General features: G+C 45.7%; 4 protein-coding genes across 6 annotated transcripts; 2 read left to right on the top strand and 2 right to left on the bottom strand.

Annotated features, from left to right (window-relative positions):
• Positions 1 to 814: 814 nt before the first annotated feature.
• LOC124342487 (baculoviral IAP repeat-containing protein 6-like) lies at positions 815 to 17591 on the bottom strand. Of its 3 annotated transcripts, none has more exons than XM_046795471.1 (33): positions 17125 to 17591; positions 16893 to 17062; positions 16678 to 16830; positions 15863 to 16597; positions 15479 to 15798; positions 15262 to 15395; positions 14001 to 15187; positions 13594 to 13938; positions 13380 to 13525; positions 13150 to 13295; positions 12321 to 13084; positions 11777 to 12238; positions 11477 to 11704; positions 11004 to 11410; positions 10470 to 10936; positions 9537 to 10395; positions 8428 to 9467; positions 7732 to 8357; positions 7133 to 7655; positions 6256 to 7057; positions 5893 to 6185; positions 5465 to 5800; positions 5150 to 5398; positions 4175 to 5074; positions 3867 to 4073; positions 3355 to 3789; positions 3076 to 3286; positions 2898 to 3000; positions 2656 to 2821; positions 2367 to 2590; positions 1869 to 2297; positions 1668 to 1805; positions 815 to 1591 (listed from the first exon to the last, which is right to left on the bottom strand). In XM_046795471.1, exons 1-33 carry the CDS (start codon positions 17429 to 17431, stop codon positions 1148 to 1150), a joined length of 13956 nt encoding a protein of 4651 aa, XP_046651427.1. In that variant the 5' UTR covers positions 17432 to 17591; the 3' UTR covers positions 815 to 1147. The 3 variants fall into 3 exon arrangements, with proteins under 3 accessions (XP_046651427.1, XP_046651428.1, XP_046651430.1); XM_046795472.1 differs by having other exon boundaries at positions 14001 to 15184; XM_046795474.1 differs by lacking the exons at positions 16678 to 16830; positions 16893 to 17062; positions 17125 to 17591 and having other exon boundaries at positions 15863 to 16094; positions 16148 to 16216.
• A 1143-nt stretch (positions 17592 to 18734) lies between these two features.
• On the top strand, positions 18735 to 19874 carry LOC124328642. The gene is made up of 3 exons (XM_046787456.1): positions 18735 to 18746; positions 18838 to 19266; positions 19337 to 19874. The coding sequence occupies exons 2-3, from the start codon at positions 18873 to 18875 to the stop codon at positions 19735 to 19737; spliced, it is 795 nt and encodes a 264-aa protein (XP_046643412.1). The 5' UTR covers positions 18735 to 18746; positions 18838 to 18872; the 3' UTR covers positions 19738 to 19874.
• A 458-nt stretch (positions 19875 to 20332) lies between these two features.
• Positions 20333 to 21835, top strand: LOC124322934 (caveolin-3-like). The gene is made up of 5 exons (XM_046784307.1): positions 20333 to 20613; positions 20766 to 20840; positions 21018 to 21122; positions 21259 to 21347; positions 21418 to 21835. The coding sequence occupies exons 1-5, from the start codon at positions 20503 to 20505 to the stop codon at positions 21521 to 21523; spliced, it is 486 nt and encodes a 161-aa protein (XP_046640263.1). The 5' UTR covers positions 20333 to 20502; the 3' UTR covers positions 21524 to 21835.
• A 9-nt stretch (positions 21836 to 21844) lies between these two features.
• Positions 21845 to 23043, bottom strand: LOC124322918. Its single transcript, XM_046784306.1, has 5 exons — positions 22974 to 23043; positions 22735 to 22855; positions 22412 to 22670; positions 22256 to 22324; positions 21845 to 22171 (listed from the first exon to the last, which is right to left on the bottom strand). The coding sequence occupies exons 2-5, from the start codon at positions 22850 to 22852 to the stop codon at positions 22003 to 22005; spliced, it is 615 nt and encodes a 204-aa protein (XP_046640262.1). The 5' UTR covers positions 22853 to 22855; positions 22974 to 23043; the 3' UTR covers positions 21845 to 22002.
• Positions 23044 to 23659: the final 616 nt, after the last annotated feature.

Raw genomic sequence — 23659 nt, 5'->3', positions numbered from 1 at the left:
CCAGACTGTAAAGGTTTAGTTATTATTTGTATTCTTGAATTCGCTAATTTTGGACACTTAAAATTACAAGCAGTTGAATGATTACCTTTTGGTGAATCTGTGTGTAACCGCTTTGCGAAATTTCTCTGATGATAACTTATTCTGAACTGGAAATCAGCTCAAAAATTAGTCTACTGAACCAAAAAAAAAAAATGTGGTGATCTTTTAAGTTGGTATGTTTTATAAACGGAAACGACAGCAGGTGGTCAAATCAGCAGGAATAAAAGCGCTACTGTAACACGGTACTGTAACTTTATAGCCCGTATCTAATCACATTTAATCGCGAATAAATTCAGCTATTACGAGCTCATATAACGAAGTGAATGGATCGCTAATATGCTGTTAAGAACACGTTGTCACGTTGTAGCCTATCCCAACTTTCAAACAAATGCCAACATTCGAACAAAGTGAAATATATTTTAACGATTCTATTAATATTTCTTCTCTTTTCAATAAAGGTGTATGTCTGCCGTAGAAGCTGTGATTTTAGATCGTGCAATTTTGGCTTCTTACTGTGTAAAAGTTCAAGTTCCTTCACATTAACGACGACCGCTTGACTTTTCGAAACTAAAACAGGGGCTTGTCGAAGGCAATTTCAACACTGACATTTTCTTCTAAAAAGATGATCGCAATTCATTCTTCAGCTGAACATGTTTTCTCCGCGGTATTTCCTCCTAAAGCAACTCAGAACTTTGGAACCTCAGAACGAACCAGTCGCAATGCCGTCCCTGGATCTTTCAGCATATTGGTAGATACTGCTGGGATGGGAAAGGGGTTTAACTTTTGCATGATTTTTTTATTTCACAAAGTGACAGCCATTAAACACTTGATAGATACATATTAGTTTTCTCCATATGGTAATAGAAATCAGGGCTCCAAATGGGTAGGCGAGCTTGAAAAAAAAAAGACAAAAATGTTCATCAAATGAAGGAGAGGAAGTCTTAAAATGGTTTTAAAAAAATCTCGGTAACCTCAGACAAACGAAAAATTCAATTTCAAATAAACATACTCAACAGTTATTCTGATAGACGAAAGGTGTGCAAAGGGTGTGCCCTGGATTAAGTTTGTTCAAAACTTTTCAGAACCATAGAAAAAAAAACTCTTTAAATCATATGGTGAACTGCGAGACGAAATTGTCCATTTCGGTCTCGCTGTCTTCCAGGTCTTCTTTCCACGAAAGTGGCACGTCAGAGTCAACATTGGAGAACATGATTTCTTTCAATTCATCCAGGTCGTTGCCAACTTCACCTTCCGCTTCTTCTTCTTTACCCGCATTTAATAACTGGCTCGATATTTCATCTTCCTCATCATCGTCTTCATCCTCTTCTTCCTCCTCCTCTTCAACTTCTTCTTCTTCTTCGTCTTCCTCCTCTTCTTCGCCTTCCGAGTAGGCGATGGCGAATTCTTCACTGGGCAGCGGCGAAGTTTTCAGTGGTTTCTCTTCTTCATTTTCGTCCTCTTCCATGGCTTGTATTTCCGGTTGAGAAACATTTGCCATACAAGGTGGAGGGCTTAATCGACCTAACTCTTCCTTCAGCTGACTATAGTGACGCTGTTGAAATAAAATAGAAGGAAAAACATTTAAAATAACACACTGTGTATAATCACATTAAAATAATAAGGCCTACCTTCAGGGCAGTCAGACCAACTGCGACGGCTCTTGACCCGTTAGGATCATTTTCCACCTGTTTTTCCATTTCGGCGATCCATTCTTCGCACTGCTTTTCAATTTCTTGACGTTTGAGCCAAAAATGAGCATGAGTCACCTAACAGAAAACCGAATTGATAACCGCCAATAGAAAAACAGCAAAAAAACTAATAAGACAAACCTGTTTAAAACAGGGAGCCGGATTGCGAATCTGCTCCAACATAGCCCACTTGACGGTGGCCTGTCGGATATTGACGTCATAGTCACGCGAATTCTGATTTCCTGACGGGGTTCCACGTGATCTCTCATAACCAGGCTCGTTAAAGTAGGGCTCCGAAACGAGAATCAATGATTGGATAGACACAAGGACTTGAAGGAGACTTGATGTGTGTGGATTCCATTTCTCTTCCGGTCGGCCGTGCCAGGTGTTGAGCACCGAGAGGCAAACTTTTCCATCGTTGTAAAGGTTAGGATTGAAACGAACTGTGTGCCGACCGGTTGTGGCCAAATGCACTTGCATTGGTGACTGAGGATAGTCCGGTGGGAAATAGACGTCGAATTCAAAGCAACCATTCCCGTAAGGCGTGTCACACGGTCCGGTAATCAAAACCTGTAAGATTCAAGAGATTCAAGATTCATTTGATTAGCAGTCATTACGAGACAACGAAAAAAAGCGTACCTTCATGATATCCAATCGATCCGTATCGCATCGTACAAAGACGGAAGAACTGAGAGAAAGCGGTAGTGAAGTCGTCAGGGTGGCAACTTCTTGTGCCAGCCGTTTCATGCGATTCGGATGACAACGTTCTCCGGCTGCTTTGACTGCGTTTTCAAAATGATATGCGACTGTAAATCGGCTCCCCATGACAGTATCGGGGCTTTCGACTAGCAGTTCGTATGAATCTATAAGACAAAGAATGTAAAGCTTCAGTATGAAATGACATTTGTGAATGACTCTTAAATGTTACCGAATTGGGACGGCTGCATCACATCGCAATAAAGCTTTTCCGGCGATCGGTTGTGAATAAACTCAGTGGAAAGAAAAGATCGGCCGTTGGATGACTTGGCTTGATCCGACATTTTACTATCTTGGCCATCAATTTCGTCACCACCAGAATGGTCTAATACGACTCCCTATAGCAAATAAAGATAGGTACGTAATTATTACAACTGACCATGCGTGTTAAGTTCATTCATTCATTAGCTATACCTTTACAATAGCCCAAGTTTCACAAATGTCTTTGGATAAATCGGCGATGCCTTCCTCCGAATCGGAATCTTCTTGAGTGCTGGTTGTTCGGTTTTGAACGGAACTGTCGAGCGGAATTTAAAAAAAATTGCGAAATTTACGAGGATTATTTTAATAGCCTTATTGGAATACAACTTACGCCAAACGCGCCGTGTAGCTAGAGACGTAATTCTTCAACTTCCGCAAAAGAGCATGGATAGACTGGCTACTTCCGGATGTCGACGAACTGCCCTTGTTGTTCCCTGAAGACGAAGGTAATAAGAGAGGCACTAGTTTCGGGCAAGCCGCGATAGAGCGAAGAAGCAACAGGACGGCCTTGTAGAGTGGCACGTGCCGAGCCATATCCATCACTATAAAATAAATGCAAAAATAATTCAGTTATGATACGAACTAAAGAATCCTTAGTTAAACAAATTACCGGAATCATTGCGGAGATAAGAGCAAATAGCAGCCACTAAATGTGACGCCAAAACAATGTTAAGGAGTTCCGTCGGTAGAACAGGAGATCCTGTGAATCCTGGTTGAGTTAAAGCGATGGGCGGGCAACTAGGATGAACATAAGCAGCCAGCGTATGCAGTAAGCAGGTAGCTTGCTCCTCTTGTTGCCTTTGGCGCTGCATGGCGCCGTCAAGGTCCCACGTTTGTGCCGTCGATCCTGTGCCAAAGCCAGTTCCTTTTGCCCAGTACTGCTGCTGCTGCTGTTGCAATTGGGATTGCGATGTCACGGCACCCAGGATGGAACCAGTTTGAGTAGCTGCCGCTTGATTGGCATCCGACGCATTGCCGATCGATTCGTTCTTGGCTGGCGCACTGCATCCATTAGGAGTACCCACAACAAACTGCACGTTCAAAGCTAAAAACCAAAAATAAGGAATTCAGCAAATAAAACAAATACAATTCCTAATTACTGACGATTGTTGTTCTACTTACATGGAATTGCGACATTTGCCGATGTGACCTGTTGAGTGAAAACGGCCAAACAAGCCAATAAAAGCTGCAAGACACCCATGTCAACTGCTTGCTGTCGGATGACGGCTCCTTTTTCACTATCTAGCGGATGCTTATCGAGCACCTGCTGCAAAAGGACAAACGGTAGAACGGGGAAAAGCGCCGCATCGGACGAGTTCAATATGTTGCCTGTAAAACGAAAACAATTAAATTAATCTTTGCTCAAAAGAAGAATTCAATACATTCATTACAGAATTAAATATTTAAAGTAATTTTACGACGACTTTTACCTCCTTGGCCGTCATCGGAAACTCCAAGGGCTAACCGGAGAAGCATCTGAGCTCTTCGTCGATCCTGCAGGACAGCCTCCGTGTAAAGAGGCATGCTCAAGAAAAGGCTGAACGCCGCCAAACTATGAAGTGGGAGGGCGCAGGTAGTGGGCAATGACTGACCGGCGCTCTTGCTCCGTTTGGCGTTCATGTACTGTGGAGTGGGAGGTGGGAAGTAGCCAGATGGCATCAGGATCTCATCCATTTCCTCATCCATATCGTCTGAGCCACCGTCAAGTTTGACCCAAGAGTCGATGGTCTCGGACGTTACACCGTTGACGTGATTGGATAAATGAGAGGTGCCCGGATTGGTCATCGATGGTTGCGACACCTGAGCTACGCTCCCGCTTCCGCCTTTTACGGACAAGGTAACACTTTCGAAGGCAACCGACGATGTGGTAGATGTCGAGGCGCACAGCAGCATGGGCAAGTGTTTGGACAGAACGGCCAGACCTCCAAGGGCGGCGAATTCCTCCAGGAGCGTTGTCAACGGGTGGGTGGGTTGATCCATTGGAGTTGCTGGAGTCGGTGAAGAATTTACCGAATCCAGATCCGTGTTCAGACGGAGGCATAGAGCTCCCCTCGAGGTTGGATTCTCTAGACGTTGGTGGCTGAGCGCTTGCGACAGCGTCCAGTTGCCAGACAGAGGCACATTAGGAAGATCGAAAAGAGCCAAATAATGTTGGTTTTGAAGGATTTGCGACAGAGCACGTCTCTGTTGGTCTTCCGAATCCAGGGCCGATAGCTTCGCTTTCTTGTCGAGATCGGACGATGCCAATAGACGATCAACAGTCGATGATCGTTTGTTGGTAAGATTAAGAGAAGATTTCATGTCGTTTAAGACGGGCACACTCATGCTATCTACTCGAGAGAGAAAAAAAAATAGTTTTGAATATTATTCAATAAAAATTTATTTCAAACAGAAAAAATAATTACCTGTCAAAAGTCTTATGAAGTCTGAACAAGTGGTTTCGGCGCTGATGTAGAGCAATTTGTGTTTCTTGCCGTGGTTGAAAGCCGGATGGCGAGGTTCGGCGATTGTCATGGATGAAAGTGAACTGGCACTGACGGGAAGACCGACCTGGCCGGAAGCTGACGTTACATACACGAAAATCTTCTCTGGTTCGAGCAACAACTGGAGTAAAAGACGTCGAGTGAATCCCGTCAACAGCTTCGAAGAGGAACCTGAAACAGCAAAAAGAGACGTTATTAAATCATCAATGAAGGGATAAAAACAACGAGCTCACGCACCAACAGGTTGAAGGACGCTGAGTAGGATTTCGGCGAAACGGCGCGAGTTTTCACGATGGGCCCAGCAAAATTGGCGGAAAAAGGCCACAGCTGCGTCTTCTATCCGACTCGTCTGTAGCCGATTGGATTGGCAATCACCGGAACTGTTACTGCAAAGTGCCTGCAGCAACATCTCCAACAAAGACTTGTCGAATAGATAAGCGGCTAGAACGTCTCGACTGACCCCAGAGCCCCATTCTTCGCACAGGAGGGTCCAGAATTCAAACGCCACTGCCACTCGTTCAGTCAAATCAGCTGCAACCATCTCATGGCGTTTCAAAACGCATTGACAGTATTCTAAAGAAGGGGAAGGTGAGATTAGAAAGAAAAAAAAACATATAAAAATGAAAAAGTTGTAGGTTTGCAAAATTTTTTAAATTGGAACTTACCGCTGATGGTCTGCGAAACCAGATCAAGTAAACCGGATCGGAAAAGTTTTTCGAGCGCCAACTCAGACTGAGCTGCTCTACCCAATGTCTCCATCAAGGATTTGGATTGAAGAATAGAGTTGAGAGTAGTTGAAGTGATACTAGAAGATGACGACGACGACTCCGTGGTGGTAATAGAAGAGAGCAACGACGTAAAAATGTTAGGGTAATGACGACAGACGGAACAAAGCGCGAAATCAACGGCAATTTTCAGCTCCATGCTGTGGATCTTTTTGGTCCACTCGAAAAGGGCTCTAAAATAACATGTCAATTTTAAGAAAATCCTAATTTGAATAGGCTTATATTTTTAAAAAAATCAATTACTTGGCGAAATCGTAGTTGACAATCTTCTCCATGGCACAGGGACTGTGCCAAAGGACGGCAGAGGCACAGTGCACCATAGAAGTTGACACAGCCTGTGACAATGAACACTGGTCGGCGGATCGATGAAGCCACTGGAAAAGCAAAGCTTGTCCAGATCCTCCAGGTGGAGTGGCGAATGTCGCTATGCTTTCATTCTCTGCGCTGCACAGCTCGTAAAGAACGTTGGCAACAGGAGGTGTACAGCCGAGAAGCAAACGTGGCGACTCTTGAAGCTGCAATCGAATGAACTGATGCGCCAGAGCGCTCGAGTGCCGGCCAAGGTGAAGCAAAATATCCGATGCCATTTGGACCACGTCTGCCAAGATGCCAGCTTTTGGCGAAGTGAAGTGAGCATTCAAAAGGCCGCAACACCGCTCCACCATACCAGGACGTTCCAGGCTACCAGCTGTCTGGCGAAGGGATCCCATTAGATCAGAATTGTCCGATTTTTCGGCCACTGATAGGCAATGATGTAAAACGCATAGCCACGTCAATCCAGGTTGGTGTTGACCGGCCATCGGGCCGGAAGCTGACTGCTCCGAACTAGGTAGAGCCAAGCTGCCGAGGATTCGGATTTGAGCGAGGCCGATGTTGGAGGAGTCGCGAGGTTTGTATAGACGCAACAGAACCAAAGCAGCGACTTGAGGCGATTCCAATTTGAATGCAATTGTCGTCAGCCCAGTGGCGGACAAAACGGCTCCGACAGGATAGAGTTGGCTACTCCCTTCCGGAGACATTTCCACTCCCACGGCAGAAGGGCACGCTACGGGGGAAAAATGTTAAAACACGAGTTAGTCCAGAGATACAAAATACAATTCTCCCTAGAGACACAACTTACTTGCTAGTGATGTCAAATGAGGATGAAGTTGAATCTCTTTGACGAGAACCGGGCAAGGTAAAGTAATGGTCAGCTCGATAAATTGCTCGGCTGGATAAAAATGGTGCGACCATGACGGGCTGCGTGCTCTGCGATGTGGCGGATTTGGCTGAAGCAGAACATCGGCCGGTTGGGCACTTGGGTGGCTACAACTAATAGTCGACAACGGCGCCAAATTAAGAAGACCGTAATCATCGTCATCGTCTAATCGGAGACAACTCCGTCGGAAGACGGCCAGAGGCAACGATGCAGCATCAACGAAGCTGTTTTGGAGCATTCCAGCGTTGGCAGCAGATGACGAAGTAGCGCCCGGAAATATCGATCCGGCTCCACTACGCGCCTGGCGTGAGTTTAATCGCGGGCGATTCGCTCCTTGGCCGTTGGCGACCGTGGTCTGACTCACGTACGATAATACATTACTAACCAAGCGGCTGTGTGAGTTGAAGAGCTGGATTGGTGTCCGGGATAAGGCCAGACAGACTTCCTGCGATTTAAACAAAAATCCAAAATCAAAATTACCCTGTTAAACAAAATCAAAAATCCAATTTTTTTGTTTTAACCTTAAATCCATCGACTTCGTGGAAAATGCTGACATTTTCTTTCGTTCTTAGAACGTAGAGGACGAAGATGAGCAAAGGTTCAGAGAGATCGCTGCATCCTTGACTGGAGAACACCGACGTGGCCACACCTGGTTTGATGTACTCGATGATCCGATAAAACAATAGTCTGACGTTAGAAGTTTTGATGGAGATTTGGTGAAGAAGTTCCAGGGTGAAATCGGCCACTGTATGCAAATGACTGAATGCGACGTCAAAGTCGCCTAGGGCAGTCGCGCCTAAACTCGAGGCGAACGAGGAGGCCTGACAATAGTTGGCGGCGTCCAGCAATTCGTCCATCACTGACCGTGTAGAGAGGAGGCTGTCGGCCACGTTCAGCGACGGCCCGTATTCGGCATTCGTTACCAATCGGATGGCCAGCTGAAGACTGAGTGTCAACAGGACCGAAGGAGTGATGGCTGACGGTCGCCCAGTGTTATTGCCGCTTGAACCGCCGCCCAGCGGTCCACTAAGTGCTGAAGTGGCGTGCAATCCGCTGAAACAGATCCGATCATCTTCAGAGAGTTGGCTGCTGCTGTCGATACACGACAAACCTCCGGAGCGGCTCAAAAACATTTGACTAAGGCTCACTGTGACGGAAAAAGAAATTAGAATGAACATTTACTCTATCTTTAAAATGTGAGAAAAATCAATCCTTACCAACAGCTTGAATGACTCGGATGGACAAGGATTCATCTAGCCCTTGAACGCCGAGTTTGAGAAGAGACTCCAAGAAGCAAATTTGGGCATCCAGCGGACCGATTCCGCGAAAGATGGGACCATGAGGAGGGACGGCAAGTTCGAGGAACAATTCAAAAAGAGAATTGCGCAATTGACAGCCCAATACACTGCCGACCAACGCCGTATTGCACCAAACTTTCAGGCACGACAAAACGTCTCCCAAAGTTGACACGATCGAAGGACCAACCAGTTGCTTGTCACCCAGAGAGTAGGGTACCAATCCTTGTCCGCTGATGAAATTGTAGAGGATCGCCGTCAAGTATGGACTGCGGATGACCGTTCCGGCACACATTTGATCCGCCAACTCTTCAGAATGTGAAGATTCACTTTCCATCTGGTGTTGCTGTTGGTCAGGTTCGGTTAAAAGCCAACGGGGACTAGACAACCAAGTGAGGCTCCGCAAAACAGCCGTCCAATCACCCACGTCCAAGACGGGAATTTTCGCCAAGACTTCCAATACTCCGCGAATGGCTTCGGGATTCAGCAGAATGGCTGACGAGTCTCCGCTATTTTTCGTGACGGAAGAAGAGGCTCCTCCGTCAGAATCCAGCGACGAACCGTAGTTCTCGCTGTTGAGGAGAACCCATAACTTCAGAGAAGCGATTACGTCCGTCTTGATTCTCAGGTAACTGGCTGAGCTGAACAAGTTATTGAAAGCGGATGAGAGGAGTTTTTGATCTGGCTGAGCCGGTGCAGTAATGGGATCGCCCGGAATTTCTTCCGGCAGCGGACGCCTCTTGTTGTCGTGAAATGAGGAGGTTAGTCCCTGCAAAACAGCCTCGAAAAAGGCGTCGCTAAGGATGTCGGTCTTGTGTTTCCACGGACCATCACTGCGCGACTCATCTCGCAGATCCCAGACTCCCGACGACGTGGCTTCCTCTGCGCTCAGAATTCCAGTGGTGGCACCGTAGCCACTAGCTGAAAGGCTGCTCTTGCATTCCGCCAGGTTTTTCATCACACTGTAAAAAAAAAATGATAAAATTATGCTCCAGAACAATAACCCTTCGTCTAAAAACTACAAATCATACCTCGAAATGGATGGCCAGGCTTTCTTCAAAACGGGTGGAACAGACTCCGAATTGGGATTCTCAAAGAGTTCTAATAAATCGTCGACGTGCTGATCCACCTTCAACGATTCGGCTGCCAATTTGGCTTGCTCGTAGGCCAGCAGCTCGGGAGGAACAGCCATAGGTGGTAGTTTCTTCGAGACTTGACCCATTTTCATTTTGGACTTGAAAAAGGACAAGGTGTTACTGCTGCTGCTTCCAGTGCTATTCATGTGGGAGCTTGGGCTACTTCCAGCGCCATTTATTCCGCTGCTGCCAGCTTCTGGCTCCGAGCCGACCGATCGGAGTATATCATCATATCTGGATCCGGTGGCACCGTGAGTGAACATGGAATTAACGGAGCAACTTTTTGAGGCTCCGCCGGAATCCCCGCTGGCTATCATATTGGATTTGTTAGAAGATGTGGCTCGTAGATAATCAATCAGTAGGCAATAAATGGCGTGATTGAGCCACAACTGAGTGGGTTGGCCGTTGGCAGAGGCCGCCATACGCAAAAGTGTCGTCAGCTGCTCCTCGTCGGCAATGTGTCCCAAACGCAGACCGTTCTGCGAGGCGCCAATAAGTCGAGCAAGGACTTTGCAAGTCAATAAAAACGTTTCCTCGTGCGCACCGGAAGCGCCAATCACCAAAAGGAAGGAAATGAGGTTCTTGGCTACTCGTGCAGCTCCGCTAGACGAACAGATTGGTTGCCCACACGATGACGGCATAGTTCGACTGCCATTCCCTCCGTCCTTATCGTCGGGACCGTTCGAATCCATTTCATCGTCCATCATAGCTGTTCTCCTCATTTGGACTCCGGAATCCATAGCAAATCCTCCTCCTAAAGACAAAGAATCGAAAGGGGGAAAAACGATCGTGAGACGTCCGTTCTATGTTTGCGCTAAATTGTCTTACCTTTTTGCTTGGAGTGGGCCAAGATGAATTTGGCTTTGTTGCTTCCACTAAGGACGCCACCGCTGGGCCAGGAAACACCATAATGCGGTTGCTGCATGAGTTTCTTCTGCAATTTGCGCCTGTAGATGCGCGAGGCGGCCGAACCGCCGGCATTTTTGGGCTCGCCAGCAGTTGCTCCGTCTCGGGACAATAGGGACTCGCCCTGCATAAAATCCCAGCGCTGATCTCGGGTTTTCGTCTCTTTCGTAGTTGCCGAGGCTGTCCTATCAAGGCAACAGCAGCAGAACAATAGAAGCCAGTTGACAAAGGGCAAGTCCAAATGAGAGAGGGCGAATGGACTGCTGTTATTCCGATTTTCCAAGACAGAGAGCTGTTCGTTCAAAACAGCCAGGATTGGGTCGAGCAGATGAATACCCGAAGAAAGTTGAATCGCCTTGAATCCCATGAACAGAAGCGTCACAAAAACCCTAGGAGCGGACAAAGTGAAAACTGAAAACTTTGTTCTGACGTTCAAATTGACAAACGATAACATACCTGTCCTTAGGGATCAGGGAAGTTGAGGGATCCGAGGACAATGTCTTGCGCAACATGTCAGCAAGAAAATTTGGCATCCAGCGGTAAGTGTCGTCCGACTGCGAGAGTAGAGCGGCAGTAGAGAGCTGGGACGCCGGACCCGAAGTGACGTAAAGATGTTGGAACAGCTGCTCGGCTGTTTTGCGTTCGATCTTGATCTGTTTTTTTAGAGCAGATGACGCCAGGAGAACGTTGACCAAACTCTGGGCGATGTAGTGGAGTTTGTGCGACGACGCCTGACTGATGGCGACAGACTCCTCCTCATTTGCCGATCCGTCTTGTTTCTTGTCCATTTCAACCAGACATCGACGCAGCCGTCGAAGAGCGCTCCACAGCAAATTTTGCTGGCGTTGTAATTTTAAACACTCCTGAAAAATATCGATAAAGTTAAAGTTTTATAACCTAACACAGCCCAGGAAGAAACATTTTTATACCTCATAAGCCTCAACAATTTTCGCGTCTTCGTTTGCGTCTCCGTTACCAGTTTGGCCGGCATTGACTTGCGATTGCAAGTAGTGGTCGATGTGATGAGTCGATGATCCCGATGCGTCTTTATGCCAATTGGTCAGCAACGGTCGCAAAAGACTTCGCAGCCGGTCTCCGGCTAAATTGTAGTGGCACTGACTGTGATCTGACAGCACTTCCAACGTTGCAATGTTCTCCTATTTTTGATAAAATGGATTCAAATGAGGTCGCAAAAAAAGAAATAGAAGACGAAAGCCCACAACACTCACCATAATTTCCTCTCGGTCTAGAATGGGGATACCCTCAGCTTGCATGGCTGGAACAACCAGATCGTTGGGCAATATGAGCGAGTGACCGTAAAAGGAGCCTATGGAGGTTTTGCAACTAGAGGCACTCAGTCCTTGTCGGCCAGTAATTGTCAAGCGCAGAAAGCGACAAACAAGCGGAGGTTGCAGGTCGTGCAAGACGATCGGTCGGCGGTTGATGTCACTGCTGACGGCTAGACGAACCAAATCAGTGTCGTTCTGATTCCGCTCCAACCGATTCCAGACGTCGACGGTGATGGAGACCCAATCAGGACACGCCGGGATGTAAACATCAGTCAGCAAAATGGGGGCGCCGAAGTCGAGGACGACAAATTTCCTGCCACCCGAATGAAGCCGTTCCATTACTATGACCAGGGGAGGATTGATGGCCAACAAGTGTTGCCAACGATGACTAGTTGCATGCGTCTAGAGAAAATAAACGAAAATAGATGTGAAATTAATAAAGAGTGAACCTACGAGACGAAGATTCAGTTAAAGTTAAACATACATCTTTGTGAGACACCAGCTTAGATGCTTCCACTAGGCCATTAAGAGCAACCGCCGTGAACTGAGCACTGCCCGTGTCGGATTTTTCGAGTCGGACGCCATCGCTAGCCGAGACGAGAGTGAAGGGCAGCGGCTCGACGTCCACCAGATCACAAGAACGCTTGAGACAGAGTACGTCCAGGTAGTTGTAACTTTTGTCTTTGTCACAAGTGCTGGATGGGTTGACGAGTTGATTGAGGGCAGCAAAACTCGCCGCTATATTACTCCGGACGGGTTTAGAGGACGAGGCTGACGACTGTTGCTGTTGGTGATCTTCAGTTAAACTGAACATCAGCTCCGTCTCGAATGGACGGCCGTAGAAGCCGTAACGGCTCTGAAGCAACTGCTGGAGTGGCTCCCTTCGCCGGTGCAACTCGGCAATGATTCTAGTCAAGACGGCCCACACTGGTCCAGCAACTTCAGTTTGGCTGCGAAGGTAGACGCGCGACAAGAGGACCAAAAACCAATGAACGACGCTGGGAGAAGCGCAGTTCTGCAACGATCCCAATTGCTGAAGGAGACAGTGCATCATCTGCTTGGTGATGACGGCCACTTCCTCTTCCGACAGGCATATTCCCAACTCGTGAGATGAAGAAAGGAGTTGGACCACTTGCTGAGCCGTAGTCCGGTTGCCGTGGATCACAAATCGGTCCAATAAGCTCTTCAATTGGTTGAATATTTCAATAACGTGGCCAGCCACGTCACCAGTCGTCAAACAGGCAACTCCTTGAAGATGAAATGCCAATTAATAAATAAAATTCAATTAAAAACATGCCAATCTTTTATTTCACCTGGAGGAGCTCCATAATGAGCGGCAGTCTTCCAATTAAGGATGCCAAGAACCATGATGTGCTCTCGGCGCATAATAGATCTGAAACCAAATTCCAGAAGCTGGCCGGTGAAATTGGACGACGCTAGTAATGCACATCGGTGTGCTCTGCAACAAAAAGAAACGAAGTTTATTTAATTCGCTGTTTTTTTTTTTTTTTTTTAAATTTCCGCCTCTACTGATTTTTCGAACCTTTCGTGTGGGATGGACGTTGGCTTCGAACGCTGGACCGAAATGGCAACCTCTTGAATCCAATCACAGCCTTTAGTTTGAATGGTGCGACGACCGCACGGATTGGTCATCGGTCGAGGGATGTTCAGAAGGCTCAAAGAATTGGGCTGCATGGTTTAAAAGAAATTATCAGTTAACGGTAACCTAAGTTACGCATTGAGGTGGTAACACTCACGTGAGCCACGGACGGGATGTACTTCAAGTGGATTAAAAAATTTCTGGCTGTTGATTGCAGCAATTGATGGCTATTGAGCGTCAACGTGGCAACTTGGCCGGAGGCGTCTAAAAATTGGTTCAGCTTGAAGGGGCCGCACAGCAAAACGGCGTCGTGAGCATCCAGGTACTCCTGCGTCAGGATCGGATTGGAGGCGGATTCAGTATTGGATGCCGAGGAAGTGAAACGCGGCGACGGCTGGCCCATGTTGAAATTGATGAGATTATCCACCTCTTCCGTGGGATTGGCGTTAAGCGAACTACGACCCCACTGCAAGCTACGGCTTCGCTGTTCCAGAAGAGACACCTAAGAATAGAAACAATGGGTTAAAAATGAACAAGTAAATTCATTTAGATCAATTGAATTACTTGAATTTCTGGAGCAACTGAGCAAGAAGGAGCCAGAACGAAGCGCAGATGGACGTGGGAAACGGAAACGCCGGGCGGTAGACTCATTTCAAAGAAATGCTCGTCCCAGCTGAATTTATCCTGCTGTAGCTTGAAAAGTCTAGCCATTTGGAGACCGTCTTCACTCCCAGTATTGTTGGGAGTGGTGGAGCTGCCGGGCTGTAAAAGCCAAGGTTGCGGCTGGCGACGTTGGCGCTGCGTCACGGCTTGTTCCATCCAGCACGAAGCGGCCGTGATCGTGAGTTGGCATGCTTGCGGTAGCTTCTCGGCCAAAGTCAACTCGTACAGCGACTGAAGTGTTTCAGAAGTCAGCGGCTGATGGATCAACAACTTCGTCGGTGAAGGCTCCTTGCCTTTCCTCATTCCCGACTTGCCGGAAGGATGGAGTCGACTAAATCCAGCCGCTCCCGCATGCGTTATGATTTTGAAAAAAACCAAATCGCCTTTATCGGTGGTTGCGCAAACTCGTTCCACGCTGCTGCAGTAGGTGGCGTCCAGGAACTTGTGCGGCGAAACGGACTCCATGTCTAGCCAAGTCAGCTGAGGGGTGGAGCCGTTGGGATCCATCAACAGTAGTCTGAGACGGCCATCTTTCGTCACCACGACAGCTCTCATTGGTCCACGCATTGCGGCTTCTTCTTCTGCGGACCATTCCGAGTCGTCGTTGCGGTCACCGGAGGGCAGCATCACGACGCAACGAGGCTCGTCGGCTGCAGCTACTTTGAGTTGGCAGACAGGCCGCTCAACTAATCCAGCTTCGCCGACGTTCAATTTGAAAAGTAGTATATGAGAACTAGCTTTCTCTGTTGCAACATTTTCCGTGTTTCTAGACAGCTCCGATTTGTCCGGAGGAGACAGGATGGCAATCAAGTGCCCAGCGTCCCACGTCGGGATCAAGAAGACCACATCCAGTTCACCGTCTATCCCGCACTCCTTCAAATTAATCAGAGTCCGCTGGTTCAGAGTGACTTCCGGCTGATCCGAGACCTTGGGCGACAAAGCGAAGGGAGGTGGGGGTGGCGCCACTACTGATATTGAACTGGTGTTAGCATGGGTCGTCATAATCTTCTCGCCCATCATCAATTGGGGCATTACTGTGTTAGTAAATGGCGAGCCCATGTTGTGCATCAGTTTATTCAGAAGACCTGCTTGAAAAACGAATAAAAAAATACGTGATAAGTATAGAATGACAAATGTCTTTAATTATTTTTTTTTTCCATACCTGTGGCTTTGCCTAGTTTCTCATTGGCGTCCATTGTTGATGATATAGTATACATTTCCTCGTCGTCGTCCCCAAAGGAAAAGAACAAACCAGGATTGGCACTGGATTCCGCATTGGAGCCCGCGGATACGAGCCTGATTACCATAACAAATAAATAACCAGTAGAATCAGTATTCGCATGTTTAATGGGAGCAGAAGAAGAAGGGAAGGATCTTACCCGCCGCTGTTCGGGTTCAGGACGTGAGTGGCAGGAAGAACTTTCTTGGTAGTTCCGCCTTTCTTAATGGTCGATCCAGATGAACCGGCGGTTGGCGTGGACGGGCCAGGTTCTGATTGGTCGTCCTGATAAGCTCTGGTCCACGTGACGTCGTAAACGACTAGGAAAGGCTCCAATTGATCTCCGAGCTTCGCCCCAACAACCAATGAGCACCGAATTGGCTGATGGCCATTTGAAAACGATCCTGATACCACGCTTAGAGCAGTAACTCGAACTGGACAAAGTTGACTTGTATGACCAGTATTGATCGATACTTCACGCTGCAAAGATGAAAAATCGAACATTAAATTTTATATAGAACGATAATAGTATAAACAATACTACCTTCAGAGTGCCACTGATGTTCCAAAGTACTACAAGACCACCTGCCGTGGATGTGGCAAAGAGATCGGGACAAGTGGTGGTCGAGATGCAAGCGATAGTCTCAGAAGGGACTGAATCCTGTTGAACGGCCGGCTGTGTCGCCATAGAGACATCCACTGGGACATTGGATGTATAGTCACCTTTGACTAAAGGACATGTAGCTGCGTGGCGTTCGTGCTCAGACCACGGCTCGTCAGATGGCTCCCAGCAAATAAGACATACATTGCAGAGAAAGCAAACGGCTCGATCACTCTCCGGTGTGTTTGGCTGGTGGTAAAAGCCTGCTTCCGCCATCTGAGACGGCAGAGCCCACTTGTAGTTCATGTGAGGCCAGCTGGCAAAAGTTTCGCGTCTCGACGCCTCGCTAGTCATCGGATGCAGAGCAGGGCAAGAACTCAGTTCCCATGCATTGTTGCCAGTGAAGCTGTTGCTGCTGTTGTTATTGTTGCTGGTACTGCTGGCCGAGTGGTAAAAGGGAGCTATATCTTCCTTGACTACAGCAGAAGAGGATGCGGAGGAGGGTTGAGGTAGCGGTTGTTGAATAGGTTGCTGCTGGAGCGTAGCTAAGCGGACTACGATTGAAGAAGCAATTGGAAGAGCAGGGATGCTTCTATTGTTCTTCTTCAACTCGAGCACTGCGTGGGTGCAGACTGCCTTCAAAGTCTTCAACGGCAGCTCCAAATTAACTATGCACCACTTTGAAGAAAAAAAAATGGGTTAGATTAGAGGAAAAGAAACCTAAAAAATTATTGTGTTCAAACCACAAATTAACTCACATTGGAAGACATTCTAGACCCTTTGGAAACAGAAAAGAGATACTGTTTCATATGCTTAGTGAGTAGGGTAATGACTTGAGTCTGCATGTTGCCTAGTTCTGGATCTGTCTGCCCCAGATCCATGGTTTGAAGACATTCTCGTAGCAGCATTGCCTGCCAAACAAAAGGTGTGATCAACCCATGATTCCATCAACAAAAGAGATATAAGCTTTTACCTCATTATGGGGCAGTTCTACATGGACAATATCTTCTTCGCTCATCACAGAAGGCCGAAGTATGGATTCCAGCAAAAGAGCTCGTCCAAAATCTTTACGAACTCCCAGGAAGCCATGGTGGGCAACTATCAGTGTTCCCCGTTCAGCAATTGAAAGGCATTTGAGAGGATCTGGGAATAAATAAATAATCTATTAGCCATTTCTTACTGTGAATGGTGATATATTTTATTACCTTTGAATGTGGGGAGACCAATTCCATCAATCTCAGTATCAAGTAGTTCATCATCAAAAACAACATTTTCTCCATGCAAACCTGACCCTGTCGAATTTGATTGAGCAAGGCTCAACTTTGTATCATGCAGGACAGTCCCAGATGCTATATCTAACACAACAACTTTGATTTCTGTTTCTCTTGGTCCATTGGAGGAGAAGACCAATAATACGTTAAGTGATCTGTGATATACAATTCGCCGTATATACGAACTCACTCGTAAACAGCCCTCTTCGGCGATAGTGAACAATTTCGTGTCTTCCGACATGTTCACTATTTGCGTTTTAATGCACACTAGCCCATGTAGTTAGCCACAAAGAGGGTAAATTGATGGATGAAATATTATATAGCTTGTTCTAAGCCAAGGCCCTTTTCTTCTTCATACGCTAATCGACTGTCCCAAAAGCTGAGTCTCCGTCTGCTAGACTTTCGTCTCCAACTTTCGTCTCGAAAACGTTGCCAGATTTCGATGAACTCGATTTTCACCACTTGCATATAATATTATCGATCTTGTTACACGGCGGAGTGAGCTTGAGATTGTAGACTTCCTCTTGGCTTCCTTTTGCATCGTAAAACTCCCTGAATAGACCTATTTGCCATTACTGCTACCCCATTCAACGGCTCTATACATTTGGACCGGCTGAAAATGGAATCCGAAGCAAATCCCCCGCCATTCATTGGAGATTTTCCAACCTTTTTTCCAGCAGTGCCGTTGAGCACCAAAAATGCGGCACACAGCATTTGATGGATGCTTGTTATTCTTTCACCGCCGTCAAAAGAAGTTGTTTCACGGCACGTTTTTCGTTCCTGCTGCCATCCTCAATCATCGTTTTTTATTTGCTAAACATTTTCATGTCGGACAAGATGTAGATGTTTCAAAAGAGACCTTATTTGCAATGCGTGGTGTTTGTTCACGACGAATAACCGACCCGAGAACAAAGTCAACACGACGCCTTTGTTCTCATTTCAGATCAAAGCCACCTCCTCGAGGCCTTTGGAAATTATTCAAGTTCGAGAGTCATGTTCTTCGTCACGCGCTTTTTTTCTTTCGAAAAAGGCAGTCAACTTAATTATTAGATAGCGGATCGAATGAATTTAGAATGACCAAGATATCCTACGAAAGATTTCTCTACAAGACTCATTAATGTTTCCGTTCATCCTTTGAATTATTGATCATAAAAGGTTCAGCCAAAATTAAATTTAAATCAATCAAAGACTTTTCGTATCGATCAAGCTATCTTGTTCCGTTAGATGCAAAGTAAAACCCTCGGTAAAACCCGAGTGAAAAGCAATTCGGATGAACAATTATTTACGTCCGTTATGTTGATCAAGGGAGACCAAGTTCACTGGGTCACAACAGGTCATCATCACCATAGATTCTGCAAGGACAGGTCACACATAATAAAAGAAAGGTAAAAGAAAAACACCTATAGACCAATTAACATACTTTTTTCAAAGTCATCAGGGAGACAAAAATCGATTCCAGAACGACTGGAGCTGTTGATTCATGACGAGGTTTTTGCTATAAAAATGGATCAACTGTTGGAGCTTGAATCAACATTTCTCACTTGTCTCCTACACAGGTAGGAACTGCTCTCCTGGAAACCATTCCACTCAACTGCAAAATTAATTCATTCATTACTATTTCATTTGTATTTTTCATTGATTATTCAGACTCCGGAAAGAAAATTTGTTTTGCTTTTTTCAAAATGACACATTTTTGGATATTGTTCATTCTGCCCGCCATTGCTTTTGCGGCCGATCAGCGGACGACCGTCAATTTCCCATCGAATGGTGGATCTTCTCAACAGCAGTCATCGAACGGCGGCCAGTCCATGAATGCCGGAGTCTCTGTCCCCGAATCCTTTTTCCGGAATCCAGCCTCTACAATGCCGGAACGCCAATCAATGAATGGAGGAGGACAACAGAACATTGTGGTGGAAGCTTATCCCAACCCGAACATGAATATCGGATACTATCAAAGCCGGAACCCTGTCGTAGCTGGAGCTTACGGACCCCCTGAACCTGTCCAGCCCGGTGTCGTCTTTCCTCAAGGTCCAGCGGAAGTTCCCAACTTTTATTTCAACGCTGGATTCAATAAAGGTCAGTATTTCATTTCATTATTTTCATTTCTAAGAATGATTTTGTTTAAATTTGCCATTTTAATTTGAAGGACTTGGATTCCGGGTTCCGGACGCTCTGACCGGGGCTAATTACTTGGGCATGGGTCAGCACACTCCTCTGGGAGATTTGTGGGCCACCAAAGCGGATTTGCTGCCGGCCATCTTCAAGACGGGCTTCTTCATCACTGCAATTGTGGTCATATTAAAGGTGATTGCATTCTTGGTCCACGCCAAACACAATTTCCTTTTGAACGGGCCACTGGCGGTGAACGCGTCTCCGATTCCAGTCGTTTCCATCCTGGCCGACCGCAGCTCATCCAGCAAATCCGACGAGAAAACACGCGAAAAACGCGAGGCGTCCGCAAGTCCGGTCGTCGATCCCCAAACGGATTTCGATCAAATTTTGGCTCAATTGGAATCGATTCGATCGATTTTCGAACAGTTCAACTGAGAGAAGCTATAAAAAGGCTATTTCGGTTGGAGACATTGTCCCCCTTTTCTTATTATTTATACCTCATTGATTTTAATTCGATATGTTTCTAGACTTGAGATTTAATTTAATAAACACATCAGGATTTTAAAAAGAAATCTGTGAAATCAACTTGTAATTTATATAAGTTCATCAACTTGATTTTTATAATATTTTCCATTCGAGCGCTTTTCTTTGTGTTATGCTGGCCATCAGTTGCGGCAAATAGTCCCCAAAACGCCATCAACAACTGAATCCTTTCGTGATATGTTTGCTGCTGGTGGTCCATCCGGCGGAGCCTCGTGTTTTTTGTTCTTACATACTCTTGTTGGGCGAGTCCTATACGACAGTGTCGATGGTCACGCCAACGCCGCATTAATAAAACTCAGCGCGTAAGGTCCAGACACCCAGAAAAACTTACCCATTTCTCTTGTTGTGTGTGGGTACTGGGTACGTGTGTTTTGTTGATGTTTATCGTTGCCATGGCAGCCTCGTCCCTCCCGTTTTTGACACAAATGAGAGGGGCTGGACTCATTGGGATATTCCCAGGACACAAAACTAAAAGGGAAAATGTCCTATGCGGACGAGTTGAAAGGTAAAACATATCGTTCAAACTGGTAAGCGACATCAAAGCATCCAGGGTCTTTTAGTCGCATTTCAGGTGAGAAAGCGGACGGAGGTTGAGACAGAAATAGTTGCGCAATTTCACGTGGGCTGTCACCGCCGTCGGGAAAATTTTTTGGAGAAATGAGTGTCAGTGCCGGGACAACGCGGATTGTGGCCATGGAAGGACATTTGAATAGCAGCAGCTTCGACATGGACCAGCGCGATCCCAACAACCTCAACAATCACCTCCAAGTATGTTATTTAGATTATTATTATTAACGGAAACTCAATATATGAGATCCAGCAGCATTTATTCCGCGTGATTGTTGTTGACGTCTCTTACGCGTCAAAGGCCATCGACTAATCATGAGCCGATTGATCTGTCATGCCGTCATCCCCTATAGGTGCAATGGAGCGACGTCATCGGTGAACCTGAATCCATAAGGAGTAACGACTGCATTTGGAATTGCTCCTACAAAGTAAGTAGCTACTATGTTTAGCCGTATAGAATAGTCCTTCGTGGAATATTAAACTACAAGGAAAATCAATTGCATTCACAATACAAAGTCCGACGGGTCAATAATACGCAAGTCTTTGTTGGCGATGCTTAATAATTAATAAATAACCAACACGATGATGTTTGTCCGTCCATCTAGTGTTACCGCGGGACTAAAAACTGCTGCTACCAAAGTGTCACGCTCCTCTTCGCTCCGTTGTTGGCCTTTTGCATGGGCTTGCAATTCGCCTGTCTGGCCTTTCAAGTAAGTTGCTGTTCAATCTAATATAACCCGTCCGTGTTTCGTTTGTTTCTTTGTTTGGACAAATATTTAGCAAACATGTATGAATAAGAAAAATGTCATTATTTCTTCTTGCGTCGCTCATTTATTATTACTATAGCACATATGGTGCTACGTGCCGTGTATCCGCTGCTTGAAGATCAATTGTTCTGTCGTTCGGGACGTGACCACCATCATTCTCCAGGCTTTGTAATTTCTTTTTGAATACATTCAACCAAATTATGATTTTTTTTTAAATTGTTGTTTGTGTTTCGTTAAGGTGCGCTCCGTGGATAGAGACGTGCGGCCATTGCTTGTCACGCGTCAAGGTCCGCTACCAACGGATTTCCGACCTTCAGGAAGAAGAGGATCTCATGACGGTCTGAATAAGACGCGTGAGAACCGCGGCAGCTGCAGCACACAGAATCTTATATACCCCACTCAAATCGAGTCATCGCATTTATTCCACCCTCTTCATCCTATAATGAGTGTCAACATTTTCATTTTTATTTTTAATTCTGATTGATTCAAATTTATATATCAATACTCACACAATCTACTAGTTAAAATTTAGCTTATACGTCTGGTCCAACAATGCGCTACGCTGTACAAAAAGTGCCTTTCATTTCAATGTCATTTGGCCGTCCTTTTGGAAATGCGCGTCAACTTTTAAATTCAAATACACGGAATACTCGAGAGAAACTCTTTTATTCAACACAACCAAGAATATTTAAATATCAGTTATTCATTCTTTTAATTTTAAAGGGGGTTGATTATTGCATCGAAATGAAATTTCGATTAAATTATTGTTCATTATTATTAATTATTAATTTTAAAATATCGAAAGGAAATTCTCGATTGATTTTCAGAGACTCTCGACGTCTTTGGACGAATTAGTTTCCGGCTTCACTTCCGGCGATGTGGAAGCGACGGTTGACGAAGACTGTCCACATTTGTAGTCGTCGCATTGGCCGGTGTTTTGGAAGGCTCTCACCTGTTCCACGTAATTCTCCGGTACCAGACGCTCAGCCAGTCTAATACGATAATGAATCGATGAATGAATTAAACAGGTTTCAAATCATAAATCTGATAATGTTTTCGAGTGTGTATAATATTACCCGGCGATGAGGTGAACCGAATCGTATTTCTGCACGAAAGATCCCAATTCACAGATCATTCTCTGTTGACTGTAATCGAATAAACAATCGTCCAATCAAAACTTTTGACCAACCAAAAATAAAAATCCTAAGTTTGGGGATTTGTTTTTAACATACCACTGTTGAGAATCGAGAGCGGCCATGACGACGGCGGTTAGCCCATCCAACTTGGCCTGATCGAGCGGAGTGTCGTCCACTTCGTCGATGGAACGACGTTTGCGGTTGCCGCCGCTGAGCAAGTCGTCGATCGAGCGCGGGATGAAGCCGTGAAACAATTTAGCTCCCAGTAAAGCGAACAGCGACAGGAGAACTTTGACGACAACCACAACTCCGACCAAGAAGAAGCCGATGGTGAACACCGGGTAAATCAAATCACCTGTCGGAGGAGAAATTTATAATCACTCAAAAATACAAAAAAAATTAAATAATTGTCTAAATACCTTTGTAAGCAGCTAACGTTCCTAGCGGACTGTGCATTTGCTGGCCGTAGTAGCCTGGTCCTGGCTGCTGCTGCTGGGGATACATTGAGGTCGGTGGTACTCCAAACATTTGACTCATTTCCTGTGAACGTCAAATAATAGGAGCAGATATTAAACCTCGGTAGCTATCGATCAAGCGTCTATACACAAAACACACAAACGGACAAAAGAAATAAAAGGAACAAAAAGGTTTTTTTTACGATGAATGTGAGTTTTGTTTTTCCGGACTGGGTGACAATCACAAAAGGAATGAATTACATGGCGAAATGGTCGCCCGTTTTATAGCAGATAGACCAACAGGTGAATTATAAACGGTGATGATCATCATCAACGTTTTTGGTGACTAGAATAAGGTGACGATAGGAAATCATATACAGATCAGGTCATCTAACTGTATTCAATCAGCCGTTATCATAATGTCAACGTCTTTGGATGTCCAAAACACCTGGACAAGAAATTAATTAGTCGGTTTGTGGGGGAAACATTTTGTGTAGCATCAGTCAGTTTTCGAATGTAGACTCGAAGAGACATAACCGATAGATGGTTCCCAATTTCAGTTGATTATAATCAAGGTAAAGCTAATTATAAGATTACTTGTCTGGGTTATTTGATTAATTCAAGGTTGGAAATTTTTCTTTTTAACAAAAGATTGATCAAAATGGCAGCCATTGGAGAAATAGTGAATTGGAAATTGGTGGACGCTGCTACCATGATGGAACCTCACCTGAGAGTGACGGCATTTTTTGGCGCAATCTTACTCGCATTTTTCTTTGTCATCAAACTTTACAGTTCAGTTCCCATTCGTTTGATTCCACCGCCGGACGTCGTCAGAGAAGATCCACTCTTCCGGTGGTGGACGCGGGAGTGGCAATCGCTGACTTACCGC

The sequence above is a fragment of the Daphnia pulicaria genome, chromosome 1 (genome assembly GCF_021234035.1).
Source record: "Daphnia pulicaria isolate SC F1-1A chromosome 1, SC_F0-13Bv2, whole genome shotgun sequence".
Lineage (NCBI taxonomy): Eukaryota > Metazoa > Arthropoda > Branchiopoda > Diplostraca > Daphniidae > Daphnia > Daphnia pulicaria.
The sequence above is the reverse complement of the archived record's forward strand: the minus strand, read 5'-3'. Positions and strand labels throughout refer to the sequence as shown.

Coding starts and splice junctions, on each gene's coding strand:
- LOC124342487 (XM_046795471.1), bottom strand. CDS start 17,431: ATGTCGGAAGACACGAAATTGTTCACTATCGCCGAAGAGGGCTGTTTA. Junction 16,598..16,677: donor GGTCTAGAATGTCTTCCAAT/GTGAGTTAATTT, acceptor TTTTCTTCAAAG/TGGTGCATAGTTAATTTGGA. Junction 3,790..3,866: donor GGCAAATGTCGCAATTCCAT/GTAAGTAGAACA, acceptor TTTGGTTTTTAG/CTTTGAACGTGCAGTTTGTT.
- LOC124328642 (XM_046787456.1), top strand. CDS start 18,873: ATGACACATTTTTGGATATTGTTCATTCTGCCCGCCATTGCTTTTGCG. Junction 19,267..19,336: donor CAACGCTGGATTCAATAAAG/GTCAGTATTTCA, acceptor TTTAATTTGAAG/GACTTGGATTCCGGGTTCCG.
- LOC124322934 (XM_046784307.1), top strand. CDS start 20,503: ATGAGTGTCAGTGCCGGGACAACGCGGATTGTGGCCATGGAAGGACAT. Junction 20,841..21,017: donor TTTGGAATTGCTCCTACAAA/GTAAGTAGCTAC, acceptor CCGTCCATCTAG/TGTTACCGCGGGACTAAAAA. Junction 21,348..21,417: donor ACCATCATTCTCCAGGCTTT/GTAATTTCTTTT, acceptor TGTTTCGTTAAG/GTGCGCTCCGTGGATAGAGA.
- LOC124322918 (XM_046784306.1), bottom strand. CDS start 22,852: ATGAGTCAAATGTTTGGAGTACCACCGACCTCAATGTATCCCCAGCAG. Junction 22,671..22,734: donor AACGTTAGCTGCTTACAAAG/GTATTTAGACAA, acceptor CTCCTCCGACAG/GTGATTTGATTTACCCGGTG. Junction 22,325..22,411: donor GCTCTCGATTCTCAACAGTG/GTATGTTAAAAA, acceptor ATTCGATTACAG/TCAACAGAGAATGATCTGTG.